Source organism: Styela clava, chromosome 7, assembly GCF_964204865.1.
Source record: "Styela clava chromosome 7, kaStyClav1.hap1.2, whole genome shotgun sequence".
NCBI lineage: Eukaryota > Metazoa > Chordata > Ascidiacea > Stolidobranchia > Styelidae > Styela > Styela clava.
Window position 1 is genome coordinate 11507673 of NC_135256.1, and position 15928 is coordinate 11523600.

Genomic DNA, 15928 nt, shown 5'->3' on the forward strand with positions numbered 1-15928 from the left:
AGCTATTTATTAATGAAATGGCAATAATTTTAGAGTAAATTCACAAAAACAACCTCTCCATTATCTGTAGCATTATCTGTACCTGATGATCTTTGACAAAATAAATCACGCAAAGGCTTGCATTTTTCCCATATGTATTCTGGTGTATCAGAATACAGAAACGGATTAAGTGCACTGTTTATGGGTAGCAAAATCAATGCCACTGGAACATATGCGTCGTTCGGTATGTCCACTCCTTCAAATAAATAAATAGAACAATACAATAAGACGATTTTGCAAAATTTCTCATCCCCTCTGCTATCAAAAAATGGATAGGATATACATATTTATCCCGGGGAGAGGAAAGTCGATAAGGCGGCTTAATCATATGGTGAACCACGGCCTCTCGTCCGATTATAGTCCATGTCCGGTCCGGGATTAGTTAATAAGTTATTTGTTTTCGGAAACATGGACTTGATGGTGGGGAAGCAGTAATCGACCAGCGGTTACGTGAAAGGCGGTTAGGAGTCCAGCAATCCTTTCGCACATAATTAATCAGAATTGCGGTGGCGAGCGTATTCCTAACGCTTGGCACGATGCACCACACCGCTGAGGAAGAAAAACAGTCAATAGAGAGATTCTTGAAAGTATGGACACTAAATTTCAATATCTAACGTTAGGAGAAGTAGTTAAAAAGGTCCCCAAACAACAACAAGACCAACAACAGCTACGATTCAGAAAACGATTCATACTAATCAAGCACTAAGTTCACCCGCAACTTGTAGAAATCCCATGATGCACACCGGCATCCAACATAGAAAATCAGTAACCACAATCCTGGTTATTTTCCTCTGCAATGCCGGCGCAATTTCCTCGCGCGTTGCATCATTTGTCGTAGTGTCCCTATAAATATAGTATATATATATATAGTTATATACTATGAAAACTGCTATACCAATCTAACAATGAAGTAACGCGAAACTGTGTAAAAAAATATCTTGGGCACCCGAGCTTCTATGAAACGTACTACTAAAAAGCTAATATATATATTCAGAGAAGAAAGACATTCACCTGTATATTTTAAGATATCCAATAAAAATTGCTACGAATGATGAAAAATTGATGATGACGAAAAATAGAGAATATGCCCATGCAGTATCAGTGTTTCGATTTGGAAATAGAGTAGGAAGGCAAACACCATGAGTTGAATAGTAACCAAATCGACGTTTAACTTTGTATTCCGGATTTAGTTTCAATATCAAATTCTCCACTTTCGACCAAGTAGCAGAAGAACTGGAAAAAGTAAATGATAACATTTTTATATTTATACCAGTTCATATTTTTAACATCCCCATAAAAAAAAATTGATATTTCATGATTTAGAAAGTTCTAGATTTTCTAAATCTGTTGTAAGTATGCTACTAAGCAAATAGCATTGCGTTTTACAAACTCTGGGGACAGTATTTTTTTTTCAATTGAGAACAAATGGTCTTACTCAGATGAAGTGTATTCCGAGATATCTTGAATTGAAGCCAACCATTTGTATAAATCTTCAATTTCGTTATATTGTAGAGTTGAAAATAACGGGTTTTGAGCAAACCTTTATAAAATATTACATGTTCTTAAATGGTTATTTTTCAACAAAACTACCTTTTTGGGGCTTGCACTTATCAATTATAATAAATTGACTTCCTTCCATTCGATAAATCGAACAGATTATGATGATATTAGAATAAACTCTACGCATTGAAATACGTTACCGGTAGCTAAATAACCCGGAGGAAATTAATAAAAAACAGCAGGCAGAAAAAGCTAATTAACCCTTGCTGAAATATAATTGTTTCCATTACATTTGAACCCACGACAATTGCACCTGCATACTATTGCACCTGTGAATTTTTTTTTTGTTTTACGGATATTTGAACCCATACTTACCCTAACCCCATGGGTTTTAGCACCCGCATATAGATTGAACCCGCGGATGTACACATGGGTTCAAATGTACGGTTACCATATATATAATTATGTCCTGATGACCGGACACTGGTTTCCGGACTCGCAGCGTACTGGGCCAATGTCTTCAGGCGTGACAGCCTACAGCTTGCATGGAAATTGGTATCGCGGCAAAAAAATTCTGTGAAAAAGGTCTTTGTATCAGCAATTTTTGATACCAACAACTAAAGGCCACGGTATTGCTCTGATATAATATTCAGTATAACCTCCCGAACACAAAAGTGATTCATATTAAATTCTGCTGTCTGCAAAATCAACAGCTTCGGTCGGATGATGCATGCTGGGCAGATTTCGTTTCGCCAAAAATCTTCGTTTGGTATTAAGAAAGGTTCATACTCGCGATCAGGACATAAATCAGGATTTCTGTCTTGGAACTGCAATGATTGCAAGTGGTACTGCTTGTTTATATCCCGCCGAGTTTGTAGTCTGCTACCGTATAGGCCGGCAACATCAAATTCCAAACGTCGCACTCTGTTGTACTAAACTGCTCTGAATTAGTGAGATGATAGCCTTTGCAGGGAGATTTCTGACGTGAACTTTTCTGTAGTATTCGCGAAGATTGGAGGCCACAATTAATTGCGATGCCAAGCTATTCGTCCTGTTATTTTTGAAATAGTCAAGCAATACCTCGCACTAGATTTAGAGCGGGATATGCGATACAAGCGGTCTGCTATAGGCCAACGGTTCCTGCGGTACGAAATTTCTGTATAAAACCATGATTCGGGTATTAACGAATTGAGACCCACAATTAAAGGCCATGTCAGACGACTGGTCCCGTCACCTCTATAACAGTAAAGCAGCACCTATTTCTTTCCCGCCAAATCTAGGCGTCTAGTGAGGAAGTTGCAAGATTGAAAAGGGTGCTTGCTACTAAAAATTTTGTGGTATCAGCAAAGATTGGAACTCATAAATACGGATCAGGAAATTGATCCTATGCATTTATATGGAGTAGTGATGCATGTTTCTATCTCGCCGGATGCGGAGCAGTAAATACCAGAACTAGCTGTCTTAGCATAGCTCACTAAGACTAAGCCGACGGTCTCAACTCTCAAGCGGATCAACCCGCAGCTTAGTCCAATGTGCTCCGAAATGTAATTGTAACCAGAAATAATTGTCACGCCAGGACTAGGGTATTTATCTTGATTCCATCCCGCACAACTCGGATGGATATCCAACTTTGCAGGCCAACGCACCGGGTGGATAATCCTGTAGGCTGGTCTGACAAGTTCACATCGGCGGATACCAAAGCTTGTAGTTGACAATGTGCCAGCAGATTGTGCAAGATTAGTCGACTGCAATCGGCATAAAAAAAATTCCAAAGAACAATCAGTTTAACAAACGTGCTCTATTCCTGCACACTGCACTGCACTTTCAGCTGTCGATTTGATCTTTCATGACCTACAGAATTATCCATTTTCGCATCCCCCGGCTTCAACGCCCACCTCCTCGCAATTGCGAGTTCCAGTGTTTCAACTTTTCTCTCTGCTTTTTGTTGAAGTCTCGGAATTTGCTATAAACAAGCTTGTGTTGTGTAAAACGTTTTATAGATAAATATATACCTAATAATACGAGTTTTAAAGATACTAATGTTATTTTAAAAATTTCCTTACCAAATGCTATCCACGAAGTAATCAGCAAGTTGTGGTATCAGTGGAATGAGAGCTAGTGAAATCGAAATAATCCATTCGATGCCGATAATTACGAAAATGGCCCGCATTGAAATTTTACCAAACGGTCTAAAAATATATTTATACAATCTCAACTCGCTTCTGTTGAATTTTAGTTGAAATTCCTGTCTCCTTGGTGTCTGCTGTGGTTCGAATATTCATCCATATATCTCTATATGTTTTCGGAAATTTATAACCGATATGCAAAAACTATGGGTATATATTGAGATATTTAAATTATATCTTAAATTCATTACAAAACTCAACGCGAACTTGAAACGTCTTGAAACCAGTTTTCAATGGACGCCCTGATACCTCATAATCTACAAGGTATCCATGTGTACGCTTGTATTAGACATAGTATTAACTTCATTTATGTTTGAGCATACTTTAATATATATTTAAAAATGTATCATAAGTATTTGTCATAAAACCCATCTTACTTTCCCAAAGATTTCACTCTGAAAGCTGTTATAGTAGTCAGTGTAAAAACAGAATTTTCTGACCCAACCATCAGAATCACTCCCAGTGCAGCACATATTTCTCCTCCTCGCCATTCTCGATCTTTTCTGCAATAATTTCCGTTCAAGTATGCATTTGCAATGCATATCGCGGTTGTGTAAATCTGTGAATGTAGTTAAGTTTATGAATTATAGATGCTGTATATATATATATATATAAAGTTCTACCGACAAAGATTTATATTCACACCCCAACAAGAAAGTCTGAGACAGATAGATTCAAAATTAATATTTTATTGATCATGTCATTCGATGTCAACGATCTTCTTCTTTTGTAAATTCTTCTAGCTGTCCTTACTCCCACGAACGAATTGCCAACAAGAGCTAAAATACCTATGAAATGAAATAAATTTTAAATGGAGTACATTGCTCTTCAAGTTTTGTACGTTGTAACTGTGTAAGTTAGAACTTGACTTGAAATAGCTTGAGTATATACGCACCACCACATCAGTAGTTGCTACCCTGGGGTTCGCGGTAAACCTTATTGGTACTTTTATGCAAAAATTTTGACGATCCAGAAGTGTGTATGAAGTGTATATACCAATATGGAGGTAACTAATTTTGTTCGCCTACATCACATCAAGTTGTGTAAAGCAGTGGTTCCCAAACTTGAAAAATTCCCAAAATCCATGACGGATCCTTGCAATTTTTTTAAGGATTCCCGGCCTTGGGCACCAAACATTAAGAGATCATAACAAAAAACAATGCGCCGTATAGTGAAAAACATTAAAACGAACAAAAATATATGACGAAGTTTTTTGAGATGGGTGCTGCACTTGTTTCGTTGTTAAACGAAATTTAGAAGCGAACTGGCCTATATTCATAAACTACCTACCCTACTGTAACTCCACCTAGCAGCGTCAGCTATACCTCTGCAGTTAGTTAACTTTCAATGGCAGCTATTGAACTCTTTCTGTGATATCACAGGCTCACCGTTCTGTGACATCACAATGGGGCCCAAAACAGAAAGTGAATAACCAGTGTTACCAGCAGGGATCGCGAATAAGCAACAAATGTGTATTTGCAAATTTAAGCACTTAATTTATGTAATATCAAGCTATGAGCCATATAACAGATTTCTTTCGCGGACCCTCCGAAAGTGCTTCACGGACGTCAAAAGGTCGGCGGACCCCATTTTAGGAACCACTGGTGTAGAGGGACTGAAAGTATGGGCGAGGGGGGGGGGGGGGGGGGTATATTCACTTGACTTGACACACACTAACATCAATAAATCGGCAAATATGATAATCATTGTTTATATATATTAAGCAAATTGGTTTGCAGAACACATTTTTGTGGGTTGAAATGTACCGGTAAATGCTTTTTCTTACTTATCAACCAAGCCATTGCCATAAAAACTGAACTTTTTATCATCGAATGTACACTAGATATTGCACTCTCTATACATTCGGGAAGACATTCATCCCCTCCATCTTTGCAGTCTAGGCTTCCATCGCAAACCTGAAATAACAAACAAAATTTTATTCGTAAACGCATGCAAGAGAAAGAAATCGTGTTTGGTAACATCGAATTAAACATATTTATGTGTATTCCTTTTTAAAATCCTATAAAATTATGAATTTTTTATCGTCAACACAAATATTGTCGAATTTATTAAAACTCAATGAGATAGCCGACTTTCGAAGATCTAATCTGCATAGGTTTCGAGTATAATGACATCATGAAAAATGTTGTGCAATTTTGATCCAAGGCCTTTGCACCCGTGGACAACTTATATTATACATATATATATATTTGCACTCATAGACGTTGTACCCACGGCCATTTGCACAAATATAAGTATAAATATATCATAAATATAGGTGTAGTTTGACGAGGTATATATTCTCAAATCTCCATGGGTGCAAATATGTATAATTTCAAATGGTTCCATTACATTTGAACCCACGTACATTTGAACCCATGACAATTGCACCTGCATACTATTGCACCTATGGAATTTTTTTTGTTTTACGTATATATGAACCCATACTCACCCTAACCCATGAGTTTTAGCACCCGCATATAGATTGAACCCGCGGATATACGCATGGGTTCAAATGTACGTGGGTTCAAATGTACGGTCACCATTTCAAATACCCATGGGTTTGAATATCCAGACTTTTCCTTTGAAATAGGATACCCGTGGATATTCCATAGAATGGGACAGCACACATTTGTATCTCCCATGAGATAATAGCCATAGCACCTTGATTACGTCAGACCCAACCCTAGTCTTTATCCTTTTCTACATGTTAAATGTTTTTTCTTTCCTTTATTCTTTTCACAAATTTAATAATTTTTATTGAGTTGTATTCGAATGAGAATCTCATGAAATAATCATATAAATTGCTATGGGATGTGATGGAACAGAAAAAGTATGTTCCATGGACAAGATTGCAAATAGCCATGGATTCAATTTGTATGCGTGCGCTGAAACCTGTTGGCGTAAATGTACGCGGGTAAAAAAATAATAAAACCCGGACAGCACTTACATTAGAAATCAAACCCTCAAAACTTTATATATATACCAACGATCGTAACAGAGGACGACATAGTGGTATTTAATGAGACGAGAACCAGAATCAAATCATTAAAACAAAACAATTCACAAACCGAGGGTTCATGAACTATCATAAAAGCTTTGTTTTAGAATATCATTGATACATGACTGCTTCAGTTAAACATGCGTTCATAGATAGAGCAGTCATTATCATACCTGTGCAATACCAACAAATTTGACGTCACCCGTGTCATTACAATAATAGTGCGTTGTATCTGAGCAGTTTATTTCATCACTTGAATCATTGCAATCCTGAAACCAATTTCGAATATGCATCGAGAGAGTTATATTATAGTAAGTCGTTTAGTTTACTAATTCAATTCGCATATGGACAAAAATGTACCTTCAGTTCGTTGCAAACTCTATCGTTCGGTATGTTGACGGGGATGCCGCTCTCACAATAAAACCTGTTGATACCATAGTGAAGTAAATGTTCACGATTTTCTAATTGAAACATGATTAGAATCTCACGAAACACAGAAATTCAAGATTTTCTAAAATATAGTCTTAACCTCCGATTCACCTAAAAGTCCTTCGCATCACGTAATGTCGTTTTCAAATTTTCAACAACATTCGTGTCGCTATATTTTAGCATTGCTCACTGTTTTCTATGACGATGACAATATACATAAATTGATGTAGCTAGATTATTTAGAATAGCAGATTTGTAATATTCAGTAAAAATATGAATTTCAAGTTTTGACATTCATTCCATTCGATGCAGTAAGATCAAAATCTTCATGAAATTACAAACTTGTTTGGACATTCCTCTTCTTCCTCCCCTCCCGGGCAATCCTTCCAGCCATCACAAACGAGATTTCCTTGGACTGATTCTCCAGATGGGCACTCATACTCTCCATTCCATCTGGATGCATTGAAACAAATTGTATCGAACTAACAAAAATTGGCGAAGCAATATTGAAATGATGATATAATATATTGCTATTCTCATGGAATAAGCACTTCAACTGATTTATAATTTTCGCCAAATAGAAGTAGGCCCACTGATCGATTAGATTTATTCTGGGTTTTGATTCCAATTTTAGTCGTTTTTGCACTTCCACCGTAAATTAGGTATTTAAATAGATGATATATAAACGTACTTTTGTATGTATACGCACAAAAATTAACCCACCATAACAAATAAAGCAACAAAAACATATTAAGCTTGTTATCTACCCGAGTTTCTTACAATAATCAAATTCAATTTGACATTGCGGTGAGCATTCTTCCATTCTGTCGTATGAACAAGTCAGTATCCCATCACAAGCTGTCGCAATTTTATCTTGAGAAAAACAAATTACTCGTTGGAAAACAAATCTGTCTCAATTTCGATCCAAAAGCGAGACCGAAGGATTGTAATTCTACCCAATAGCCTATTGTGTCCTCCAGCTGAAGCACACCTCAAACGTAGTTGTACATAATTCCATGTTTACATGTTAGTTGTAACGCCACCCGATTCATTCCTAATATTTAGAGATGTTGTGCTATATTTGTAAATGACATCTAATTGACACAATGTGCGTAGAGCACATATTTTTCGATTTCGTCATATAATAGCAGGCAATTATGTCTAAATTCTTTTCATATTAACGGTCTTATGTAAAAGGCACGAATTTCCATCAATTCAAATTGACAGCAAAATGTCATCGTACCTGTAGAATCAAAATGCGACTCTGATTAACGATCAATTTCTATTACAAATTCATACCCTTTTCTTGGGCGCATGAGTGTTGGCACTTTCCGTAATACTTCTTTATTTTCCCTGCAAACACGAATGTGAACATTTAAGGTTACAAAATAGCGAAACATGCCAAACGCCAATTTAGTTGTCTAATTATTTTAGAGTAATCACTCAGAAGCCTTTATCAACCTGAATGAAAGGAAATTTACCTTTGATTGCTGTAGAACACGAGTCTTCGCAATTCTTTTCATCAATGCTGCTTTTACAATCAACTCTATGCAGGTAAAATGTAGTGTCAGAATTAGTATTTCGTGATTGCACAAATAACAAAGTATAATTGACAGATTTTGCTCGGTGCGAACGTATCCTATTGGCTTTTGGTAGCAATATAAGTGACTTTGACAGCACAAAATACTACTTGAGTTTTACTTTTGAGAATTTTATACAAGATGGTGATAACGGAGAATTAATTATAATATATATTCAGATGAAAACACATGTAATAAATATATATTTTATATGTTACCTTCCGTCACATACTTGCTCAATATCTAAGAATCCGGATGGGTCATAAACCGTGTCACAAGATAGTTTTTGAGTTTCATATTTTCTATCTGAAATAGTACAAAATGATCGCATTAAAATTTTGACTTATAATTTGAGTTCGTTTGAGATTCTAAAGATCAGTGTCACAGGAGTTAACTATTTCATTTTAAGCATCGTTTAAAGTTTGTAAATAGATCATTATCCCCGAAATTGCTCGATGATAACGCTAAAAGGTCTAATATGTGGTTAGTAACGCCACCCACAATGTGGCACAATACAAGCAATAGCATAACAAGACGACAGAACGGGACACTGACTGCTAGATAAGTAGGAGCAAGGGCCAAAGAATCGATTTTAAACAAGGATATAGTATGATTTATCGCAAACAATTACGTAGTCGAAACAGCAATAATGTCTAAATATGATTACTCACCCCAAAACACTTTCTTGCATATTTGCAGTTTATCTGATCTTCTCGTACACAAGCATTCGTCAGATAAATCCGGACAATCTATGATGCCATCACATAGATGTCCAATCAAAATTATGTCATCAGGATCATCCAGACACCGAAAACATTTTTCGTTGGAGAAAACTAATAGAAAAGTGTAAATAGTATCAGAAGAAAGGTGTGGCAAAATAGAAATTGTCACATGCAAAAAAAAAAAAATTTCGAACGTAAAAATTCAATTTTTCTTTAGTCAAAAAACAATTAATATTGTTTGATACATCAATAAAAATGAAATACTAACTAAACACTGCATTCATACATACTTGTCGTTGAAATATCTTGGAAACAATAACCTGAAATGAAAAAACACAATTTTGCATGTTCGAATTTTCGAGATGCTCTTTTGAAATTGCCAAACGCATAGGAAATTGTCGAAAAGGTGGGAATAGCAGTACTTTCTCATTGACGACAAACTTCCTCTCGACAACTACAAAACCAGGAAGCATCAGCCGAGTAAATATGAAACATATAGAATAACGGAGACGTAGCGCCGGTTCGAAATTGGATATGTGACTGCCTAGCAAAGGTCGATTGAGCCTATTGCAAGAGTAGAAACGTGGAAACACCGAAACGTTCCTTTTTACAACGACCAGTCAAGAGATTGTTAAACTGATAAGGAGCCGACCCCAAGATTCGTTTTCGTTTCCTATCAATATGAAGTATACTTGTTACGTATATTTATTCGTTATAATAATATACATCGCCAAAATGGACCTTAACCTGAATGTAGACGTTCTCGCAACATATTATTCTGAATCAAGACTCGCTCACTTTTACCCTGTGCAACAAGTATCATTTTTTTTTTTGACAGAACTGGATATGATTTTATTGAAAAATTTGTATTTTCCAGTGTATTTTGTTAATTATGCCATGGGTTAAAATTCACAAAACCGTTAATAATTGGTTCTATGCAAACCAAATATTCGAAACAATCCCGATTAAACTTAACAACACTATTAAAAATCATCTGAGCAATTTGATGGCAATCAAAAAGAACCGCAACAAGCAAGCAATCCTAACCCATGGGTTATACTTTAAAGCAGGGATCGGCAAACTACGGCCCGCGGGCCAGATCCGACCCGCGGAACAATATAATCCGGCCCGCGACGCTTCACTGAATTATATTAACAAAACAACTGTATTGAAGATTATATTTTTTACGTAACAGAATTTGTTTTGCTACACTACATTATATTATAACCTAACAAGTATATAATTCACAATCACTCTTTTAACAGGCCTATAAATTGATTATAATTAGACAAATGGCAACAGAACGTAAAGAAGTTGATGCTGAGTGCAAATGGTTCGATGGCACAGAAAATATTCAAATGATCAGTCTTCTTCGCGCGCTGCTTGAAATTTACCTGAAATCTGTGTGAAAAAATGTGATTCATTGGCCATTCCCTCGGTTTTCAATTTTCTAAAAATATGTGCGGCCCGCCAATGACTTGCAACCTTCAAATTTGGCCCGCGAACGACAAAAGTTTGCCGACCCCTGCTTTAAAGTAACTTAGCGGGAATTACAATGACAACGCGCCCCAAAAAGCATGTATTTTTAGAAATTATACTATCAATAGAGAACATATTATTCTTTTGAGAATATCACCCCACATCCATTAATAAGTTTTGCTTAATATACATTTATGAAGAAGTAGGAAGTTCAGATGGCTTCAGGTAAAAGGTGATATATATCACTCGCATTGAGTGATCACCAATGTGTTAACTCACGTTGCTAGAGCCCGGTAAACGTCTGAAATCTTTACGCACAAACTACGAACTTTGATCTACACCAGGTGGCCAACACATCGATTGCGATTGACCGGTCGCGAGTAGTCGATCGCGTCTGATGTTGAGTAAATTCAATAACATAGCCCAGAAAATTGCGTTGAACCAGTTTTATACTGCGACTGTTGTGTGTTTCAAAACAGGAAGAATATAGTACTGTACAAGCGCAAAATACGAAGTACACATGCAGTAATTGAGTATGGACAAGAGCAATAGAGTATATTATTACGTAACAAATGCAAGTTTCCCTACTGCCATGTTTTAGAAATGAACATGCAGAATATCGCGTGTTTTGACAGGCAAACGATCCTACAACATTTTCTGCACTGTGTGAAAGTTATTGTCTCACTCCAAGAGTAGTGTGATAGATTTACAACGGTAGCAGTGGCACCAGCCTATGGTAGCTCAGTAGTAGACGTTTCATAGAAATAAGGACAAAAATATTTTGTAAGACAAATCTCTTCAAAATAAAAACAAATCTTGGAAATAAAGACGTTATGGCCTGCCTATAATCATTTCGAGTCGTAACAAGTGGGAATCGGGATAAAACTAACAGCAGTTTTCAATCAATTCATTGAACCGATTGACTTTCAGTCAGATTATCCATTTTTATACGGCGGTCATTCACATCCTTCGCTCCGAAAAAGGCAATTTACAAGCAACCGATGATACGAGGCGCTATAGCCTTGAATAGACTAAAATGTGTTAACATTGCAGATTACCTTTGCCATGTTCAATTTATTTATTCTCATGTGCAACAACATCTATAATTTGTTTATCTCACAAATTGAAGTTTGATATAATGGGCATCCTCATCAGAAATTTGTCCCGGGCAGCAGAAAAGTTTGACACGCCTCTGCCCCACCTTACTCAGGGTGTAATAAATTGGGTCGACAATGCCGAACCGGAAAGATTTATCAAATAATAGTAATTCCTCAAATATCAGTGGACGCATGTGAAAGGCTTTTTTTAGAGTGAAAGACCCGAACAAGCTCAGTATAATATATATTAGGTCGGACGCTTTAACAGCTTTGTCATCGCGACGCCTAAAACAGTGAGTTGATGTCAATCACCCGGAAATACCCGTGACTAAGACAGCACAACAGTGAGTTGTGTGGTGTTGTCTTTTTTTTTGTTGATAAAATGGATTCTAAAAGTTGGAATAAAGTTTAAATAGTGTTTATGGTAATTACTCAATAATGAATCAGGCAATGCTTCATTATTGAGTAATAGACAGTTACCAAAATTGGATTTAGTTACTGGACCGGGGGCTCATACCTCCATGGGAAAAACTAAAAATCATTTAACCCAATGGCGGGAAATCACTACGCTTCTAGGTAAAAAGGCGCACAGAAAACAATTTAAATGAAGAAAAACTATCAAATGCAGTGCTGGCCAAAAATTGAAATGGGTGGAACGTAAAATGATGCCATACTATATTTGCATAATGAAATGCAGTGCTGGGCATCTGTTATGCGTAAAAACGGCACACAGAAAACATCTCACATAAAAAAAAACATGTAGCTACATGCCAAATTATGTACAAACACAATTAACTTTAGTGTGAATTTTGCTGCTGTTTCGTTTCCAATATAAGATGCAAACGAGGCATCAAATAAGTTTCTACAAACGTAGCTCTGCATTGGCGTACAGTCATTTCTTTGCTTCGTTTTAATTAAAACTAGGGATGAAAAAGTTTTTACAATTATATAATCAAATTAACATATTGAATAGTAGTATAAAAAATGCAAATTTTTGTGGCAATTTCATTGAGAATGCACCCGCAGAGCCGAGCTTATTGGCATCGGTGGAATTTTTGTATGCGTGTGTGAGGTTATCTGCGTATTCAGTATTCGTACATTTTTGTTTATGACCTTATTACCGATCAGTCAGTCGATCGCGAGCTTTTTTGAAGATTTTAGTCGATCGCGGGCGAAAAAAGGTTGGCCAGCCACCCTTGGTCTAAACTAACCTTCAATGTCTCTGCCATCCAATATTCGGTCGAGGGGGCCTTGAAACCAATCCAGGAAATGCGAGTCTAAAAATACAAATCGAAATTTTCAATGTTCTTCCAAAGTCCACTTGGACATAATAAGTTGGCGTTTAAGATGGGTTGTTACGATAAAATACGCCTACCATTCCTAATCTACCTAATATTTAATCAAATGTGATTTCTTTGAGCAGGATTCTTCAAATAGGCTGTTTGCGTAACAACACCACTCTTGCTGTTGATGCAGTCGGGGAAATTAAAGGAAACTTCTTGTAGCTGCGAAAAAAATTCGCCTTAAATACGAATACATTTTGGAATTATACGACCACTGAAATCTCACTCAGTTTTTCACTCAGTCATATATTTGAATCTATCAACTCTGGGCAGGGAAGGAAGAATTATAAAATGCGCGGACCTCCAGAAGTATGTGCACCAAGATGGCGCACATCCTGAACATAGTATGTGTACCAGGTTAGGGTTCAAGTTGTGCGCCATCTTGGTGCACATACTTCTGGAGCGCCAAATGCGCAATAGGTACTGCGGTATATATTCGTAGTACGGACAAATTATTTTGAGTTCGTGGACTTTTGTTCAAATATTTTGAAGTAAATTTGGTCTGACGAATGTTATAAGTTGTTTGTAAACCAGGTACGTAATTGTATCCTATACAGTATACACCAACCTGGTAGGTTACCTCCTCTGTCGAAAAAATCTTCAAAAGACAGAGCTAAAAACAATGTAAAAGGCTATTTCAGTGCTACCATATATATATCTTTAAACAAGTTTCACAGGCAAAACTAATTTCAAAGCACCCATGTAACTTGAACGAATCTTTTGCGTTTGAATAACATTGCTTTCAACAAGAGAAGTACTTTTTCGGTAAAAGAATAGGGACACGATATTATTTTTGTAAAACGGTCTTTACGGCTAATCATGATTGTTCTTGACTGTAATCATCATTAATATGGTTTTAGTGGATGGTGATACATTTAAAAATAACACTTTCTGAACGAATAACAATTTTTAAATTGGGAATTGTGGTCACGAGCAAAGCGTGCAAAATGAGCTGGCTATGAATAAAAAATGAATATATAATGAATAAAAAGTGCTCACCCCATTCACTGTCTACTTCACAAATAAATGATAGCAATGCTACGTAGAATATAGCAGCATAAAACATTGTTTTCCAGAAGCAGCAAATTATTTGAGAGCACAAATTTAAAATCTCACTGCGCCAATGCTATCACAAATTTGTGTTAACCTGCACAATTAACCGTAAATATTCCACAGAGAACGCGTGGATAAAAGGCAAATGGGGCTATGAGCGACTTTTTCTCCAATACCTTTTCGACAATATATTGTAAAATATATATGAGAAATTGGTGTGGTCGTTTAACAATGCCACTGTATACGAGAAAATTGCGACAAAAATTATGGATAATTTTTAATTTCATGTGCGTGTGAGCTGAAGAACTAATAAATATCAAGATCTTAAAAAATCTTGTTCATGTCGGTAAGTAAAGTTTTCATTGGTTATGAAATCCATCAGACGAACTTTAAGATGTCCTTCACATGTCAATAACTTTACCAGCATTAAACTTTAATCCTGCATACAAACAACTATTTTCATCTATATTGAGCCATCATTTATTTACAATATTTCCAGCCAACAGGCAACAATCTTACTCGCTATTTTTCTTTATGTTGTGTCCGGTTGTATTATATTTAATTCACATAACCTTTTCTATAAAAAGATAAATGGACAAAAATGAAAGTGACGGGAAACAATATTTTACGCGTAGTTTGGCACATATAAAAATACGATATAGTTCTCGAAGACATGGCCAATTTGTTTCAAATTTCGATAAAGAGTTCAACCAGGCTGTATAAAAAATACTCTGATGACGGAACAGATTTCGATTTCAGAGGATCAACTAATATACCGTAAGCATGTGGATCATGTTCTTATCATAATATCTGTGTGTTACGCGTCGAATTATAAGTATTTTGCGGCGGTTACGGTTGTCACAAAACTATCACGACGATCATAACATAATTTTGCGCAATTCAGTTTGGAGTCTAAGAGGCTGTTTTTTTTTGTATAAGTTTATTTCGACCCGAAATTTTTGCTTTACCTTATATATTGCACACATTCCCATGCTGTTTTTTTCATTTTACATTTTTTCTAAATTAATTAGTAAGTATTTAAGTTTGATTCGCAAAAAATACTGACTACGTGAATTTGAAGGGACAAGCTGTTTTCGATCGGTTTGGATTGGTTTAAATTATCTCGACTCCGCGCACTTCCATTTGCCTTTATCTGTAACCATGACGAAATTACACGCTTGGTCGAGGAGATTGATGTTGTTTTCCTTTTAATCATTATTTAGATATAAGTTACGTACTTAAATAGATTTAGCCAGGCGATTATACATGCCATAGGTGTTCGATATTCACCACGGTGCCATTTTATTCATATTCCAGTACTAAAATCAGGTTTTGTGGTCAAATCTCTCATGCATGTTATCTGGTACGTATATTGTGAAAATATGGCTATTGCTGTATTGACAGGATTGCCCTGTGTGTTATGATTATATGATTTGGTCATACCAACTCTTGAGTAGTCTATATTTTAAAGTATGTATTTACTTTTATTGCACAGTTCA

General features: G+C 36.2%; 1 protein-coding gene across 1 annotated transcript; it reads right to left on the reverse strand.

Annotated features, from left to right (window-relative positions):
* Positions 1-29: 29 nt before the first annotated feature.
* LOC120327970 (uncharacterized) lies at positions 30-14442 on the reverse strand. The gene is made up of 19 exons (XM_078114413.1): positions 14376-14442; positions 13245-13310; positions 9748-9777; positions 9407-9568; positions 8954-9041; positions 8637-8701; positions 8455-8508; positions 7923-8028; positions 7498-7608; positions 7087-7150; positions 6900-6995; positions 5512-5641; positions 4371-4513; positions 4103-4284; positions 3603-3728; positions 1475-1579; positions 1051-1272; positions 752-882; positions 30-235 (listed from the first exon to the last, which is right to left on the reverse strand). The coding sequence occupies exons 1-19, from the start codon at positions 14440-14442 to the stop codon at positions 30-32; spliced, it is 2154 nt and encodes a 717-aa protein (XP_077970539.1).
* Positions 14443-15928: the final 1486 nt, after the last annotated feature.